Source organism: Manihot esculenta, chromosome 12 (assembly GCF_001659605.2).
Source record: "Manihot esculenta cultivar AM560-2 chromosome 12, M.esculenta_v8, whole genome shotgun sequence".
In the NCBI taxonomy this organism is placed as follows: Eukaryota; Viridiplantae; Streptophyta; class Magnoliopsida; order Malpighiales; family Euphorbiaceae; genus Manihot; species Manihot esculenta.
Window position 1 is genome coordinate 3,275,299 of NC_035172.2, and position 13,612 is coordinate 3,288,910.

A 13,612-nucleotide genomic window follows, 5' to 3' on the forward strand; every position below is an offset into this window, starting at 1 on the left:
ACTAAAATACTCCCCAAAAACCCCCTAAAACACCTTAAAACAATCACATAAATCATGCAAAGGAGGGCTGAACAGGGCACTTTCGACGGCAGGTTCGGCGGCCGAAAGGCCCTCCAAAGCCGAAAGTCATGCACCTTCGGCGGAACTTTCGGCGGCCGAAGGTTCCCTCCAGAGACGAAACTCATGCATGTTCGATGGCACCTTCGGCGGCCGAAACTCCCTTCCAGAGCCGAAAGTCCACTTTCGGGGGCAGGGTTCGGCAGCCGATACATGCTACCAAAGGCAGGTTCGGCGGCCGAAAGAGCCTTCGACTGCCGAACCTGAGTTCTTCCCAAAAGGGCAGAAACTCATCTCAACATGCATAAACGCCTCCCAACTCATTCAATCATGCATTTTCCTATTCTACAACATGCATACCCAAGCATACAAGCTCCTAGGGGCTTCAAACTATCCTAAACCCCATCTACAACACATCAAACATGTATATCCAACATACATTGTTCATAAACGCACAATAAACCCATAAACTCCACATAAACCTACACATGCATTTCTACCCCAAGAAACTTCATAAAACTTACTTAAAACATTAAAGGAACTATGGATCTACTCTTACCTCTTGAAGAACGAGAGGAGAGACGATCCAACTTGGAGATGGGAGAGATCTCAACTCTTTGGTCTCCAAGCTTCCAAAACTCGCTCTTTTGTTCAAATATCTTCAAATCAACATAAAGTTTATTAAAACATGAAAGATCGGAGGGAAATCGTCAAAAACGAACCATGGGAGAGCAGGAACTCACCGTGACCGAAAAGGGGGAGAAAACTCGCCCGTTTCGGCCATGGGGTCCTTTTATAAGGGCTGCCAGACCACCTTTCGGCAGCCTAAGGTGCCTCCAAATCTCATGCAAGTTCGGCGGCCGAACCTTTGAAACTTTCGGAAGCCTAACTTGCCCCCCTAAACCATCCCACGTTCGGCGGCCGAACCTGGAAATGTCTCCTTGGTCTTTTTCATTTAAAACTCAATTTCCTTTTTGCTTAAAACCATAAGATACATTAAAACATTTTATAAAAGCATGATTTTACCCTTCTAGAGGCTTTCAACATCCGAGATTCCACCGGACGGTAGGAATTCCGATACCGGAGTTTAGCCGGGTATTACAAGTATGGTTTGAGTGGAGAAGAATTGTCACGTCCATAATTCTTGGGAATGTGCAACATTATGCTGGGGAAGATGTTGCCGTGAAGATTGGGTGGGAGTTGCTCGAATGGCTGTTGTGTGTGGAATCACCATTCCTGCACACCTTGGTCAGGGGCTGAAACCGCTGCCCTGATGAGGCAGGGCGAAACCGATTAGTGTAGCAAGATTTCTTGATAGACTGAATTTGGCAGACTGTAATCTCGTTGGAGCCTATCCAAGCGCGGCATAGGCGAGCGCTTGTGACACTGCACCTCCATAAACACATCAAACTTAGACCTTTTTACTTCATAAGTTTTTACATTCCACATGTCGAGATCTCCCCCCCATAGATCTCAAAATTATCATTTTTGATTTCATAGACGTCCCTTTTATAATACTTTTACCATGGATAATTTTATAAAAAATAAAATTCAAATAAATTCTTATGATGAAAAAATTTTAAAGTTAAAAAATTTTAAATAAAAATTTTATAAAAAAAATTCAATTGAATTTAATTTTTGTAAAATTTTAATTTCACACAAGGATTAAACTTTATAGAAAAAAGATAAAAAGACTAGGGATTTTCGTAATATGAAATATACAAACTATGAAGTGATAATAAGTTTCCATTTCGCATGTAAAAAAAAACATTTCATATAAATAATTTTAATAATTTTTTTAAAAAATAATTTTAATTTTTTTAAATAGAAAATTAAATCACGAGAACTCTTTGCAATAAATTGAATATTTTTAATATTTAATCCGATTAAATTTTAATAGAATAAATTTGAATAGGTATAATTGAATTTAAAATTAATTTAAATTTAAAAAATAATACATTCAAATTTTATTTATAACGTTTACATAAATAATTAATTTAATATAAATAATATTTTATAATAATATTTATAACTTTTTTATATTTTTTATTTAAAAATTAAAAATTAAATATTTTTTAAGAATATTAAATTTTTTAAATAAAATTTATTAATGAAAATTTTTTTATATAAATTATTAATTAAAATATATAGAATTAAAATGAATTTAAATTTTATTCAAATAATAATTTAATTTTATTCGAATAATAATAATTAAATTTAAAAAATTTATATTAATTTTTAATTAAACTGAAAATAAATTTAAATATTATTAATATAAATAAAATGTAAATTTGACTAGTTTAATTTTCATAAATATAATTACATCTCAAATAAAGTTTGAATTTCTCGTGTGAGTAATATTTATTTCTGCCAGTATAATATTCCTTTCTACCAGGATAGGATAGGATAGGATAGACCGTAAAGATAATTTTAACCCGTACCCGACCCGAATAAAAGGCCAATTGGTTCCAGCTTTGCTTTCTATTTAGGACACCGGCTAGCGACTCAAGGATGGAGCTCAACCCAAAATTGACGAGTCCGCGCTACCAAACAGTACTCGAGTACTTAGGTAAGAGAAAGGTATTCAATCATGCTTGGGAGGAGATTAATTTCTCTCTTCAGGAGTTCTTCAGCGTCGCAGCTTTCCAGGTGATTGCTAAGTTTCTTTCAGAACAATCTGTTTGTTGTGCAGTATTTGGAGATGTTGAATTTTGTGGACCTGTTTCATAATTAAGCAAATTATGGATTGAAATTATCGTAAACTTTCATACCCATAAGTTCTTTTTATTGATATAATGCTTTTCCACAGTAACGCCAAGCCTGTGGATGAAGAAAAGAGCAGGGCTTTTGGCCGTAAGGCTGTTTCTTTTTTGTTGATTACTGTCACCGGCGGTGTTGCTTTGAGCGCTCTTGATGACCTTGCCATATATCAAGGCTGCAGCAGGTGTGTTCCATTTTTATTTGAGTGCTGTCATTGAATTTTAAGGATCTATGTTTCATTTTCTTCTGTGAATATGGGAAAAGTTACTTTGTTAGATTATAGGATTTCTCCTGTTATGTGTTTCAATATCTCACCTCTTAAATTGGTTGTATGTGATTGACGTGGGTAGATGAGACCTTTGGGCTATATCCCCTAACGGCTAGCTTTTAGGGGCAAGTTCTCGTTCAGGCACTTGGGTCTTTTTGGTATTATTGTTGCAGCTGCCTTTAAGAAAAACATATTAGTTAAAAATATTAAAATTTATGCTTTGTTTGAATTGTTTGGACATCAAATAAAATGGAGAAAAAAAGAGAAATGTAGAAAAAGGAGGAGAAATTATATTTCTCAAATCTTTATATTTAGTCCAAAATATTTCTCTCTAAATTGATGATGGGAAATTGAAAAATGGAGAGAAATGAGAATTAATTCTATTAAAATACTTAAATGTCCTCATTGTTTTAACTTGTGAGTGCATAATAATAATTTTTTATATTAGAGAAATTGTATTTCCCCTATTCTAATAGTCTATCCAAACAAAAGGAAGTAAATCATATTTCTTTTATTTTTTTCTTTTAATTTCTCTTCATTTCTCCACTTTAATTTCTCTTCGCCCTTCACAATTAAGCATCCAAACAAAGGATTAATTTAAAATTATATTTGACATATTTTAGTTATAATAATGTTAAACTAACAAATAGTTTATTCGAAAACGTTATGCTTTTTTTAGGAAGTGCATTTTTGGCCTTCAACTGTAATGCCAGATGGACTCTTAGAATGCCATATCATAATTCAGTGAGCACATTGGTTGATAGATAGACTGGTACTCTTCATCTAATAGTGTTATCATAGATGAACAGTCAATGTGGTTATAGATGATAATTTATTTTGCAATAATTTTAGTTTAATTTCTTGAATAATGTCTTCAGTGGGGTTTCTTATCCTTGAGAAAGCATAACAATGGAAATGAGTGGCCCTGGATGAAGACACACTTTCCTCTTTTTTGTTTCACCTGGTCTTGTATGCTTTCTCTAACTGTCCCATATTTTAGACTCTGAAATTAACTTGTCCATGTGGCTTGGCTGGTCAGTGTATTCATATGCATGTCTAATCAATAATGATAGGAACAGAACAGTCAAGCATACTATGCTTGAAATCTGTTTGTTTATGTTTAAATTTCTAAGAAAATGACGAACTGATTAGATGGCCTGCTAAGTTTCTAGAATAAGCTTCTTGGAAAACAATGGAGAGAGTAGGTAGAGGGAGTAGCCAAAAGAAAAAGATATGATGATTAATTGCTAAATGTGCTCAGCTGCAATCAGTATTTTGTCCTAACGTTACTAACTGAACATTACTGTAAGAAAAGTGAATTTTTCATACCAACTCCAAGTCAACCTTAGGTTGCATGTTTCTGAAGTATCTGGGAGGAGAGGTGAAGAATAATTAGTCTATTTCATGTTGCTGTTAAGACGAGTTATTAGCAGTTTAAACTGAGCATCTTATAACCAATGAGATTATGTATTTTGAGTCCTACGCCCAAGAATATTCTCATCATTTCTTTACTGGATGGAGAGACCACACTTAATCTGACAACCAAATGCAATGTATTTACCAAGGTCTATTCTTATTCCATTACATCAGACAAAAAAGCAGCCTTTTCTTTCCCCATAGCTACGAATTAGTTATTATCGATGCTATATCCATCTACAATTACCTACATTGCTTTGCATTTCTTTTATGCTTACAGTAAAAATCCCTCAAGCGATTCCTTTCTTCTTGATTAGAGTGACTTTATGATATTAAAGATGTGATTGTTCTTATCTAGAGAGAGTATTCTTTAAATCATTTTTGGTTGAATGAAAAGAGGAAGAAAAGGAGAGTGAGCTTTTTGTGGGTGATGGTGAGATGCAGGATGAGCTACTTGATAATTTTACAAAATTATTTTTTTCAGTTGAAGGCTGCTATATTAATTGATGCTTCATATCACATTTGCTTTCATGGTCCACACATTCATCTTTTAGCTTAAAATTTTTCAGCAAGGCCATGGAGAAAGCCAGTAAGAATCAGGCAATCAAAGATGCTATTGGGGAACCAATTGCTAAAGGCCCATGGTACAATGCTTCTCTTGCAGTGGCTCACAAAAGGCATTCTGTATCTTGCACATTTCCTGTGTCTGGACCTCGTGGCAATGGTGTCTTCCAATTGAAGGCAGTTCGTAATGGAGGTCTGTGCTTTTATTTGACTACTCTGCCCTTTTCTATGCTTTATGTTCTATTACTTCTTTGTGCTCATCATATTTGATCCATCAATTAGGTTTAGATTTATAACCTTTCAAAGAATCTTGTTCTTAATGTGTATTGTTATCATTTTTTTCCTGGCCATTCTTCATTATAGCGTTGCTAGGCTATCTTCCCCATACTTCCCAGCCTTTAGTTGTGGCCTTGTGGGACACGCTATGATGGGCTGTCCAGTTCCTCAGCCCCACCTCCAAGGGATTAGTGGTTGTCACTTGTCAAGCGCCCATGGTTGATGGGCTCGTGCATTATTTTGCATTAAGCTAAACATGATGTCTTGTAGTTATTTCTTTTTGAATTTTTGACAGAACATGTACCAGTGCTGTCAAAATCCTTCTTTCTAAACTAACAAGTAATTGGCATTTGTCTAACAGAGGACGATTGGTTTTCATTCTTCCTTCCTCGCGATTGGGAAATCCTAGTAATGGAAGCTCTTCTTCATGTTCCTGATAGTGAACAAAAGCAGCAAACTGTGCGGATCAGTCTTTCTGAAAAGTACCCACCTCCAGATTGCAAGGCATGCACCTCATGCCCACAGGGATCTCAAAATCCAGAGAACAAATGAAAAGCTGCATACCATCGAGTTTGTGGGAACATTTTTTTGTGTTTCGTTCAAGTTCCTGTTCTTCCAGCAGTAGCAGTAGATCTGATCTGCTCATAAATATTGTTAAATCTGGTAACCAGGTTTTTACAGATAACAATTTGGCACATTCATTTTGGCCCCTTTTTCATGCTGGGTTTTAAATTCCTGGATAGATTTGGTACATTCGTTCTGGCAGATACTGAAGAGCTAGTCATATAGTCTTAAGAATTTAGATCCTTGTAAATTGTACTTGGTACTCTGGGGAATTTTTATCCATTTTTTTCATGTGTTCCTCAACTGCAATTGTTTTAATAAAATCACTTGACTTTGATTTTATTATCAGAAGTCCTTTTGAATTAACCAATTTTTCAGTTACAACATAAACCTAACTTTTGCATATTGTTTCTAAACTGTTAATTTTATTAATTTTTTAATTATATTTATATTAAATTTAAAAAGAGGAGCATAGATAGCATTTGAGGATTAAGTAGTTGGATTTTGAGCACAGCCCCAAAAATCAAATGAATGGCATTAATGAGTTGTGTGCCATTTTGGCTACATACTCATTCATCTTCAAAACACTACACTTCTGGTTTCACATTACTCCACTCCACTTATTGCTTACCACACAAGATTGGACCATTCAATTTAATTTATTACTTTTTTTTTAGAATATAATAAAATAATTTTTTAATATATCAAAATTTAAAATATAGTTAGTAAAATTTAGACTATCATTAATATTTTTTTTATAAATTATTGATAATATAAATTAATTTATATTTAATTATTATAATTATTATAAGTTTGTATGGAATAAACTATGAGTTTAGTTTAGGTGTTTATAAATACTAATTAATATATGTGTGTAAATATATATTTAGCTTAAATAATAAGATAGATTTGATATAATTATGGATAATTATTGTGTTTAATAAAGAATGATAAAATTAAAAATAAATTAATATTAATTAATCTTATATTATTTTTTTAAATGCAATCTTACATTAATTTGATTTTCGTAATATTTAACTTTACTACTTTCGTCTCATTTAAAATTTATACATCTAAATCAATGAGATTAATTACTGGTCTTAATTTTAAAAAAAATTATAATAATTTGTTTAAAATACTCTTTAACTAATCATATTTTTTCACATATTAATATTAAAAGAATTTAAAATTAATAAGAGTATATATGTAAAATAAAAATTAATATTATTTTAAAATTTTCAAAGTGACGGATATTTTAAAATAAATTTCTTTAAAATGACAATTATTATAGATGAATATAATTTTAAATTTTTTATCAAAAAATATTACTCTCTTCATTTTACAATTTTTTATTTATTTTATTTTTTCATATATATTAAGAAAGATAATTTTTAAAATTTTTTAATTATATTTATTTTAAAGATATTTAATTTTTAAAAATTAAAAAATATTTTAAATATTTATTTTAAAAATAATAATTAATAATAATTTTTTAAAATTAAAATAAAATTATAATAATTAATTTATATATTATTATAATATAAAAAATTAAATAATAATTTTAAGATAATTAAAAAATAAAAAATAAAAAATAAAAAATATTACGAAACAAATAGAATCATTTTTTTGAAAATCGAAAAATATTAAAATTTAGTATAATTACTTGCTACTGGCACTAATACAATTTTCCTTCTTTATGTTTACACCCCCCAAAAAAATAAAAATTCTCTAATTACGGAAAAGGTGTCGACCGTGGACTCTGTCCCCCGGTCGCCGGACACCGTCCGTACGCCGTCCATGTCACCACTCACTGCCTCGTGTCACCCGAGAAGAAATGCCAGCTCCACTAAATAAATTTTGCACTTCGGAGTAGAAAGCTTTAGCTTTTAATTAATTGCGGACGCCAAAAGCTTTTGTTAAATATTATTTTGGGTTGGTTATTCCGTTGGTGATTTTTTATCGGTTGAGCTGTCAACATTAAAATGGAGTGGAGAAGAGGCTATCACTTGATTACATAACCTGTGCGGGCCCGATGAGGTCCTAACTCCTACGTGTCGAGCCGTGTGATGTTGGGTCCCACCTTGTCGGCTTGTCGTTTGGAGCTTGTCGTAAATGGTTCTCAATTTCCATAAGTGTTACCCAGGAAGAACAAATGGGTCCCGCTTCTGGATGTGGAAGCTTCCACATGTTTTTTTATTTCCTATTATGCTTTTGCTTTCTCTTTGTTTGTATTTCTCGCGATATGATATACGATACTTTGGGTTTCCTGGGTTCCGCCTTTCAGGCTTGCTGTTGCCATTAAAGCAGTTTGTCTCCGCCAATTAAAGTAGTATAAAGAAGATCAAATTAAAGTAGAAAGAAAAAGAAAAGGGTCGAGAAATTGAAAGTATCGGAAAGAGAAATGGGAAAATGAGGAGGCAAAAAGGAAGGAGGGCGCATAAACGAGACAGGTGGGGTCCAATTCACCCATCGTATCCTTTGCTCTTACTCATTTCTCTGTCCCATTTACTTCCCCTTTCCCACCACCCCAACTCAACTCAACTCGATTCATCCTTCTCCAAATTCTCCATTCCTCCCTTCTTCTCCTCCTCCTCCTCGTCTTCTTCCTTTCTCCTTTTCTCATGCACCTTCTTTTGCCCGGGGGTGACGGCGAAGCCACGTCTGCCTCCATGTCGACGGTGTCCGGGGATGACCACGCTGTTATGTCATCTGAGGATTCTTCTAGTCCCGATGAGGCTGAGCTCGAGCTCGCTCTTGGCTTGAGTCTTGGTGGTTTCAGGACTCGACAAGCAGCGTGTAAGACTCAATATGCTAGGATTTTGACTGCCAAGGATTTTCCTTCTGCTGTTGCTTCTTCTTCTTCTTCTTCTTCTACTTCATCGTCTTCTTCCACTTTGAGTAGAGCTAATGCCACCGCTGGTATCAAGAGGACTGCTGATTCTGTCTCTGCCCCTAATGGTGCTTCCAGGTTTAAATTCTATCATTTCACCTTCAATTCTTTATTAGTTTTTCACTATTTTTCTTTATCTTCAATGTTGATAACGATTTTTTTATGAATCAGAATTCGGGCATTTCATATTCACCAAATTTGCTTCTATTGATTCAATGGTTTTATCTTAATTAGTATGGTCATAAACAAAAGTGATCATTGCTATATGTTCACTTCTACTTCTCACTTTGGCATGAATCGAAGCCGAATTCGGTTCTTGATTACCTAATTTGGAATTTGTTGGATACCTAATCAATCATCCGAATTTCCAAATTTCCTCAAAAGATAATAAAAATTTATAATTTTATAACCAATATCGATAAATGTAAACAAGTTTCCGAAGGGTGTTTATCCACCAGATAAAGAATCTTATTTGCTTTTAGTTCTAGATATGCCTACTGCAGTTCCTCTCTTATATGTCTCTCACCATTTTAATATCTAGATGGATACTTATTCCATCTTTCTTTCACGTAAGGACCACAAGATGGCTCAATCTGTGATCTCTGGCCAAACCCCCTTGATGCCTGCATCCTGGACCATTAGACCTGGGTTGCTGAAATCTATATGAATGTAGTGTTATCAGTAATAGGGTGCTTTAGATCTCTTCATGCTTTCAGACTGGTCCTGTTTAGGATTTGGAAAAGTTTGCTACTCCAACTATTGATCCAACCTGGAAAGAACTTGAGAAAAAATTAAATTTTAATTAGTAATATATGTTTTACTTCAATTGGTGTATAATTTAATTTATGTAATGTAAGATTCACATTTTTCAATTTATTTATTGAGGAGCTTTTAGATCATATATAGTCTATGAAGTTCATAATTACAAGATCTATAATTTAGAAGCAATCTTTGGCTCCCTTACACCACTCTCTATGTTTGATCTGACCTTCTCAAATGCATAGATCTGATTGATTCTGCAAATCATGTATTTATTTTAATATGAAGTATATAAATATTTTTAAATTTGAACAGAATGTTTGCTTTTCTTATTTATATAATTTTACTAAATCTAGTAGTATTTTCTGGTGATAACCTTTTGGCTTGTAAATTAAGTACTTCAGAAAAAAAATGAAAATTTAAGCAATAATGTAATGGACAAATACTTCTAAAAAGAAAAATATAGAAAAGTAAGTTGTAATTAAAAGGATTAATGATTTTGAATTGTAAGTCCACGTTCTAGGTTTCTTTACAAATTTTGATGCTATTTGAGTATGTTTTATCAAGAGTTAAAATAGGTCCATTAACTATAATATAAGATCCCAAATTGAAATGATTACTTGTATGGTTGGTCCTTAGTCCAATAAACTTAACCCCTAGATTTGCAAAGGATTATTGAATCAATTGCATAAACTGTAAATGGAACTGCTAAAGTTCATCCAGAAGGGAGGGGTCTGGTTATGGGACTAACTTAATTTAGAAACTCCAGTGCCAGGAGTCCAGGATCCTGGGGTTCCTTCTTCGCGCTGCCTATGATCGTCAAGATTTGGTTCTGGAAGCAGTTTTGTGTTTACTGGCTTAGATAACTGGTTTTATAGGACAATGGCATGGGAAATTAACAAAATAGGTTTTCCACTGTATTCTGATGGTAATTGATGTCGGCATGATAAACAACTGCGAAAACAATCCTACACAATGGAACCATTTGATACACCTTAGCAATTGTTTAGACCAATCCTAAAATTCTGAATTTTGGTCATGTTGCATCTCTTTCTATCTGCACCAATATTTGAACTACACTTATATGCTGGGTTTTTCCTGATAAATTCAATTGGTGTTGATTGTAGTTTCTGGTCATCAATAATTGCTTATTGGACTTTTGTATTAGGTAGATATGCTTCCCTTAATGTTATCACTTTCAAAATTCAAAACTCTCTTCGTCTATTCTCTGTAGATATTTTGTAACTTGAGGTCCTATTATAGTCTTCTACTGTTGAATACTTCATATTCCCATTCGCAGGTGATTGCTTCATTACATACTGTCAATTATTTGTTGGAAATTCAAAGTGGAGTCGTGTAATCAAACCTCTTTATCGTCTCCCTTCCCTCCCCCCCCCCCCCTTCATGAATAACATTTATATTTAACCACACTCAATTTCATCCCCATACCATCTGAGCTAAGGTCTTCAGGCATGGCTATGAATGCAGTGTGAAAATTTTTATTTTTATTACTTGGCAACTTTTTATATACAATTTTTCTTTCTGGGGAAGCAGCCCTCATCATTTTATAGTTATCATTTTAAATATGCTTTCTTCCATTCATGGATTTATATTTTTTTTCTTATTGTTTTTGTTTTCAACCTTGAATCAGTCAAGTTGTTGGTTGGCCTCCAATAAGAGCTTATAGAATGAACAGCATGGTTAACCAGGCAAAGTCAGTGGCCACTGAAGAATATAACTCAATAATTGGGAAAAATAAAAGCAAGACTTCTGTGCTAGATAAGACTAACAATGGAAGCAACATGAACAACAATCATTCCAAGGTCAGAAATTCCCTCTTTGTTAAGGTGAATATGGATGGGATTGCTATAGGAAGAAAGATTGATCTGAATGCTTCTGGCTGCTATGAGACCTTAGCTCAAACCTTGGAAGATATGTTCCTTCGACCCACCCTGACAAATAATGCAATGCGTAAGTTTTTTCCCATCGTTTTCATATGAATGCTCCAAATCTGTGTCAAACTATTTTTTGGACTAAATTACAAGTTTCAAAAGCCATGCAAGATAGACCTTACTGGCGTTATTCCTTTTCCGCAAAGTTTGTTGTTATTATGCTTAATATGATCTGAAATTTGTATGCTTTGTAGTTTACAATCTTATCTTCCGTAAATAATAATTTGAAGAGTTTATTTGATAATTCTTGATGTAGATATTGATAGGAATATACCTGATCATTTTCTTAATTTTTTACATTGGAAAAATGTTCATCTATCTCCATTTATGAGCTTCCATATATTCTGATTTCAAAAATCAGAGTTTCTTGAAAATTGCAGAAATATATTAGGATTCCAGATGCATTTTTTAGAACAGCTAGCTTTAAAAAGTACATCCTGTATCCTGAGGTTCCATTGAGGCTTTTCAATGTGTTTTATTAGCATCTCCCAAGTATATTTGTGATTTGATTGGTGGTGGCATTATATTTGTAATAGGACCGGAGCATAATCTAATGATAGATGCAACAAGATGCTCAAAATTGCTGGATGGTTCATCTGAATATGTGCTCACATATGAGGACAAGGAAGGGGATTGGATGCTTGTTGGAGATGTTCCTTGGGGGTATGTTTCCATTCAATACATGTCTGATAGTTTATGTTGATACCTGACACGTTGAAATTCCGTGAATATTTTTAGTAAGCCTGAAGGCCAAGTGTTATGCCTTGTGTCAAGCAAACAAATTAGAGCTACTAGATGGTTCTGATATATTTGCAGATTGATGGCAAGACAATGACATGATGCTAGTTACCAATGTGTGGAGAGAATAGTGGAGCCGTGGAGCACTAGCACAGTCCCACACTGAATGGGGAAAAAGTAGACAAGGAAATAAGGAATAAGAGCATAAGGCACAGAATAAAGGAATAAATGAAAGAGGAAGAAAATGGAAAAAGAAGAATTTAGTTGCATACTTTTGATTTTTCTTTTGTATTTTCTTGTCAAATTAATGCTTTAGCTTTTTTAACTTCTTTTGAGTCATTTTATTTACAGTGGGGAAAAAGTAGAAGAGGAAGTAAGGGATAGGGAGACACATAGCAAAGGAATAAAAAAAAGAAAAGGAAAAGGGAAAAAAAGGAGGAATATATTTACATACTTTTGATTTCTTTTTTTATTTTCTTTATGCTTTATTGAGAATTTAATGCTTTAGTGTTTTTATTATCTTTTGAGTGTGAGTTTGTTTAGCATATTTTGCATTAATTTTTATACTTGTTAATTTGGTTTCTGCTTTCAGGATGTTCCTTTTCTCTGTGAAGAGACTCAGAATCATGCGGCGATCTGAAGCCACTGGACTTGGTAAACAAACATGAAATCAACATTCTGATTCACTCCTGAAGCTGCAAACTTCATGTACTAATTATGTCAGATCAATTTCTAATTTGTAGCTCCAAGGTTTCAAGAAAGGAATGGGAGACAAAGAAGCAAGCCTATATAGGCTTTTCCTCTTAAACTCGAGTGAGATGAAGAAAATCTATGGCTTGAAGAGTGATACACAAAGGAGAAAGTGATAAAAATAAAAGCATTTCGAAATAGTAATGACTGGTTTTCTGCGGCATTGAGTTGGTTTTTTGGTTGCTGTAATTTCCTATCATGATAATATTTGTTCATTCTTGTTTTGTCTCTGAAAATACTTGCCACACTTTTTTTTTTAACAACACAACCACTTCACTTTTTGGTGTAGCATACTCATGCATACTTGCATCGGTCAGTTACCAATCCTGTAAATTCCAGAGTGCTCAAATTGCTTTCTCATCTTAGTGAATGCAAAGTATATTATTGTTCTTGAAATGTTTCTCCTTTACTTGCTAGTTGATTCCCATTGATCTTTGCTTAATTACACTTGTTGAAGTATTCTGTGAGCTTGTTTGGTATTGAGTTTGAAGGTTAGAAAAATGTTTTTTTAGAAGTTATTTTCTTAATAGTATTTTTAAGAAAGTGTTTTTTCAACAACAATACCAAACAGACCCCTAATCATATGGAATTAATGGCAAATTTACACATTATTTTCAA

At 33.4% G+C, this 13,612-nt stretch overlaps 2 protein-coding genes across 3 annotated transcripts; both read left to right on the forward strand.

The window, feature by feature from the left end:
• Positions 1-2,544: 2,544 nt before the first annotated feature.
• Positions 2,545-6,271, forward strand: LOC110628397. Its single transcript, XM_043962257.1, has 4 exons — positions 2,545-2,706; positions 2,867-3,001; positions 5,071-5,258; positions 5,703-6,271. Exons 1-4 carry the CDS (start codon positions 2,648-2,650, stop codon positions 5,891-5,893), a joined length of 573 nt encoding a protein of 190 aa, XP_043818192.1. The 5' UTR covers positions 2,545-2,647; the 3' UTR covers positions 5,894-6,271.
• Positions 6,272-8,403: 2,132 nt separating this feature from the next.
• On the forward strand, positions 8,404-13,390 carry LOC110628923 (auxin-responsive protein IAA11). 2 transcript variants are annotated; one of them, XM_021775757.2, is made up of 5 exons: positions 8,405-8,873; positions 11,206-11,525; positions 12,043-12,169; positions 12,837-12,898; positions 12,988-13,390. In XM_021775757.2, exons 1-5 carry the CDS (start codon positions 8,527-8,529, stop codon positions 13,035-13,037), a joined length of 906 nt encoding a protein of 301 aa, XP_021631449.2. In that variant the 5' UTR covers positions 8,405-8,526; the 3' UTR covers positions 13,038-13,390. The 2 variants fall into 2 exon arrangements, with proteins under 2 accessions (XP_043804854.1, XP_021631449.2); XM_043948919.1 differs by lacking the exons at positions 12,837-12,898; positions 12,988-13,390 and adding an exon at positions 12,323-12,764 and having other exon boundaries at positions 8,404-8,873.
• Positions 13,391-13,612: the final 222 nt, after the last annotated feature.

Bases quoted from the DNA above. Each gene is read 5' to 3' on its own strand.
- LOC110628397 (XM_043962257.1), top strand. From the start codon at position 2,648: ATGCTTGGGAGGAGATTAATTTCTCTCTTCAGGAGTTCTTCAGCGTCG. The intron at 3,002-5,070 runs GTGTGTTCCATT...AAAATTTTTCAG, and splicing joins ATATATCAAGGCTGCAGCAG to CAAGGCCATGGAGAAAGCCA. The intron at 5,259-5,702 runs GTCTGTGCTTTT...TTTGTCTAACAG, and splicing joins GAAGGCAGTTCGTAATGGAG to AGGACGATTGGTTTTCATTC.
- LOC110628923 (XM_021775757.2), top strand. From the start codon at position 8,527: ATGCACCTTCTTTTGCCCGGGGGTGACGGCGAAGCCACGTCTGCCTCC. The intron at 8,874-11,205 runs GTTTAAATTCTA...ACCTTGAATCAG, and splicing joins GCCCCTAATGGTGCTTCCAG to TCAAGTTGTTGGTTGGCCTC. The intron at 11,526-12,042 runs GTAAGTTTTTTC...TATTTGTAATAG, and splicing joins CCTGACAAATAATGCAATGC to GACCGGAGCATAATCTAATG.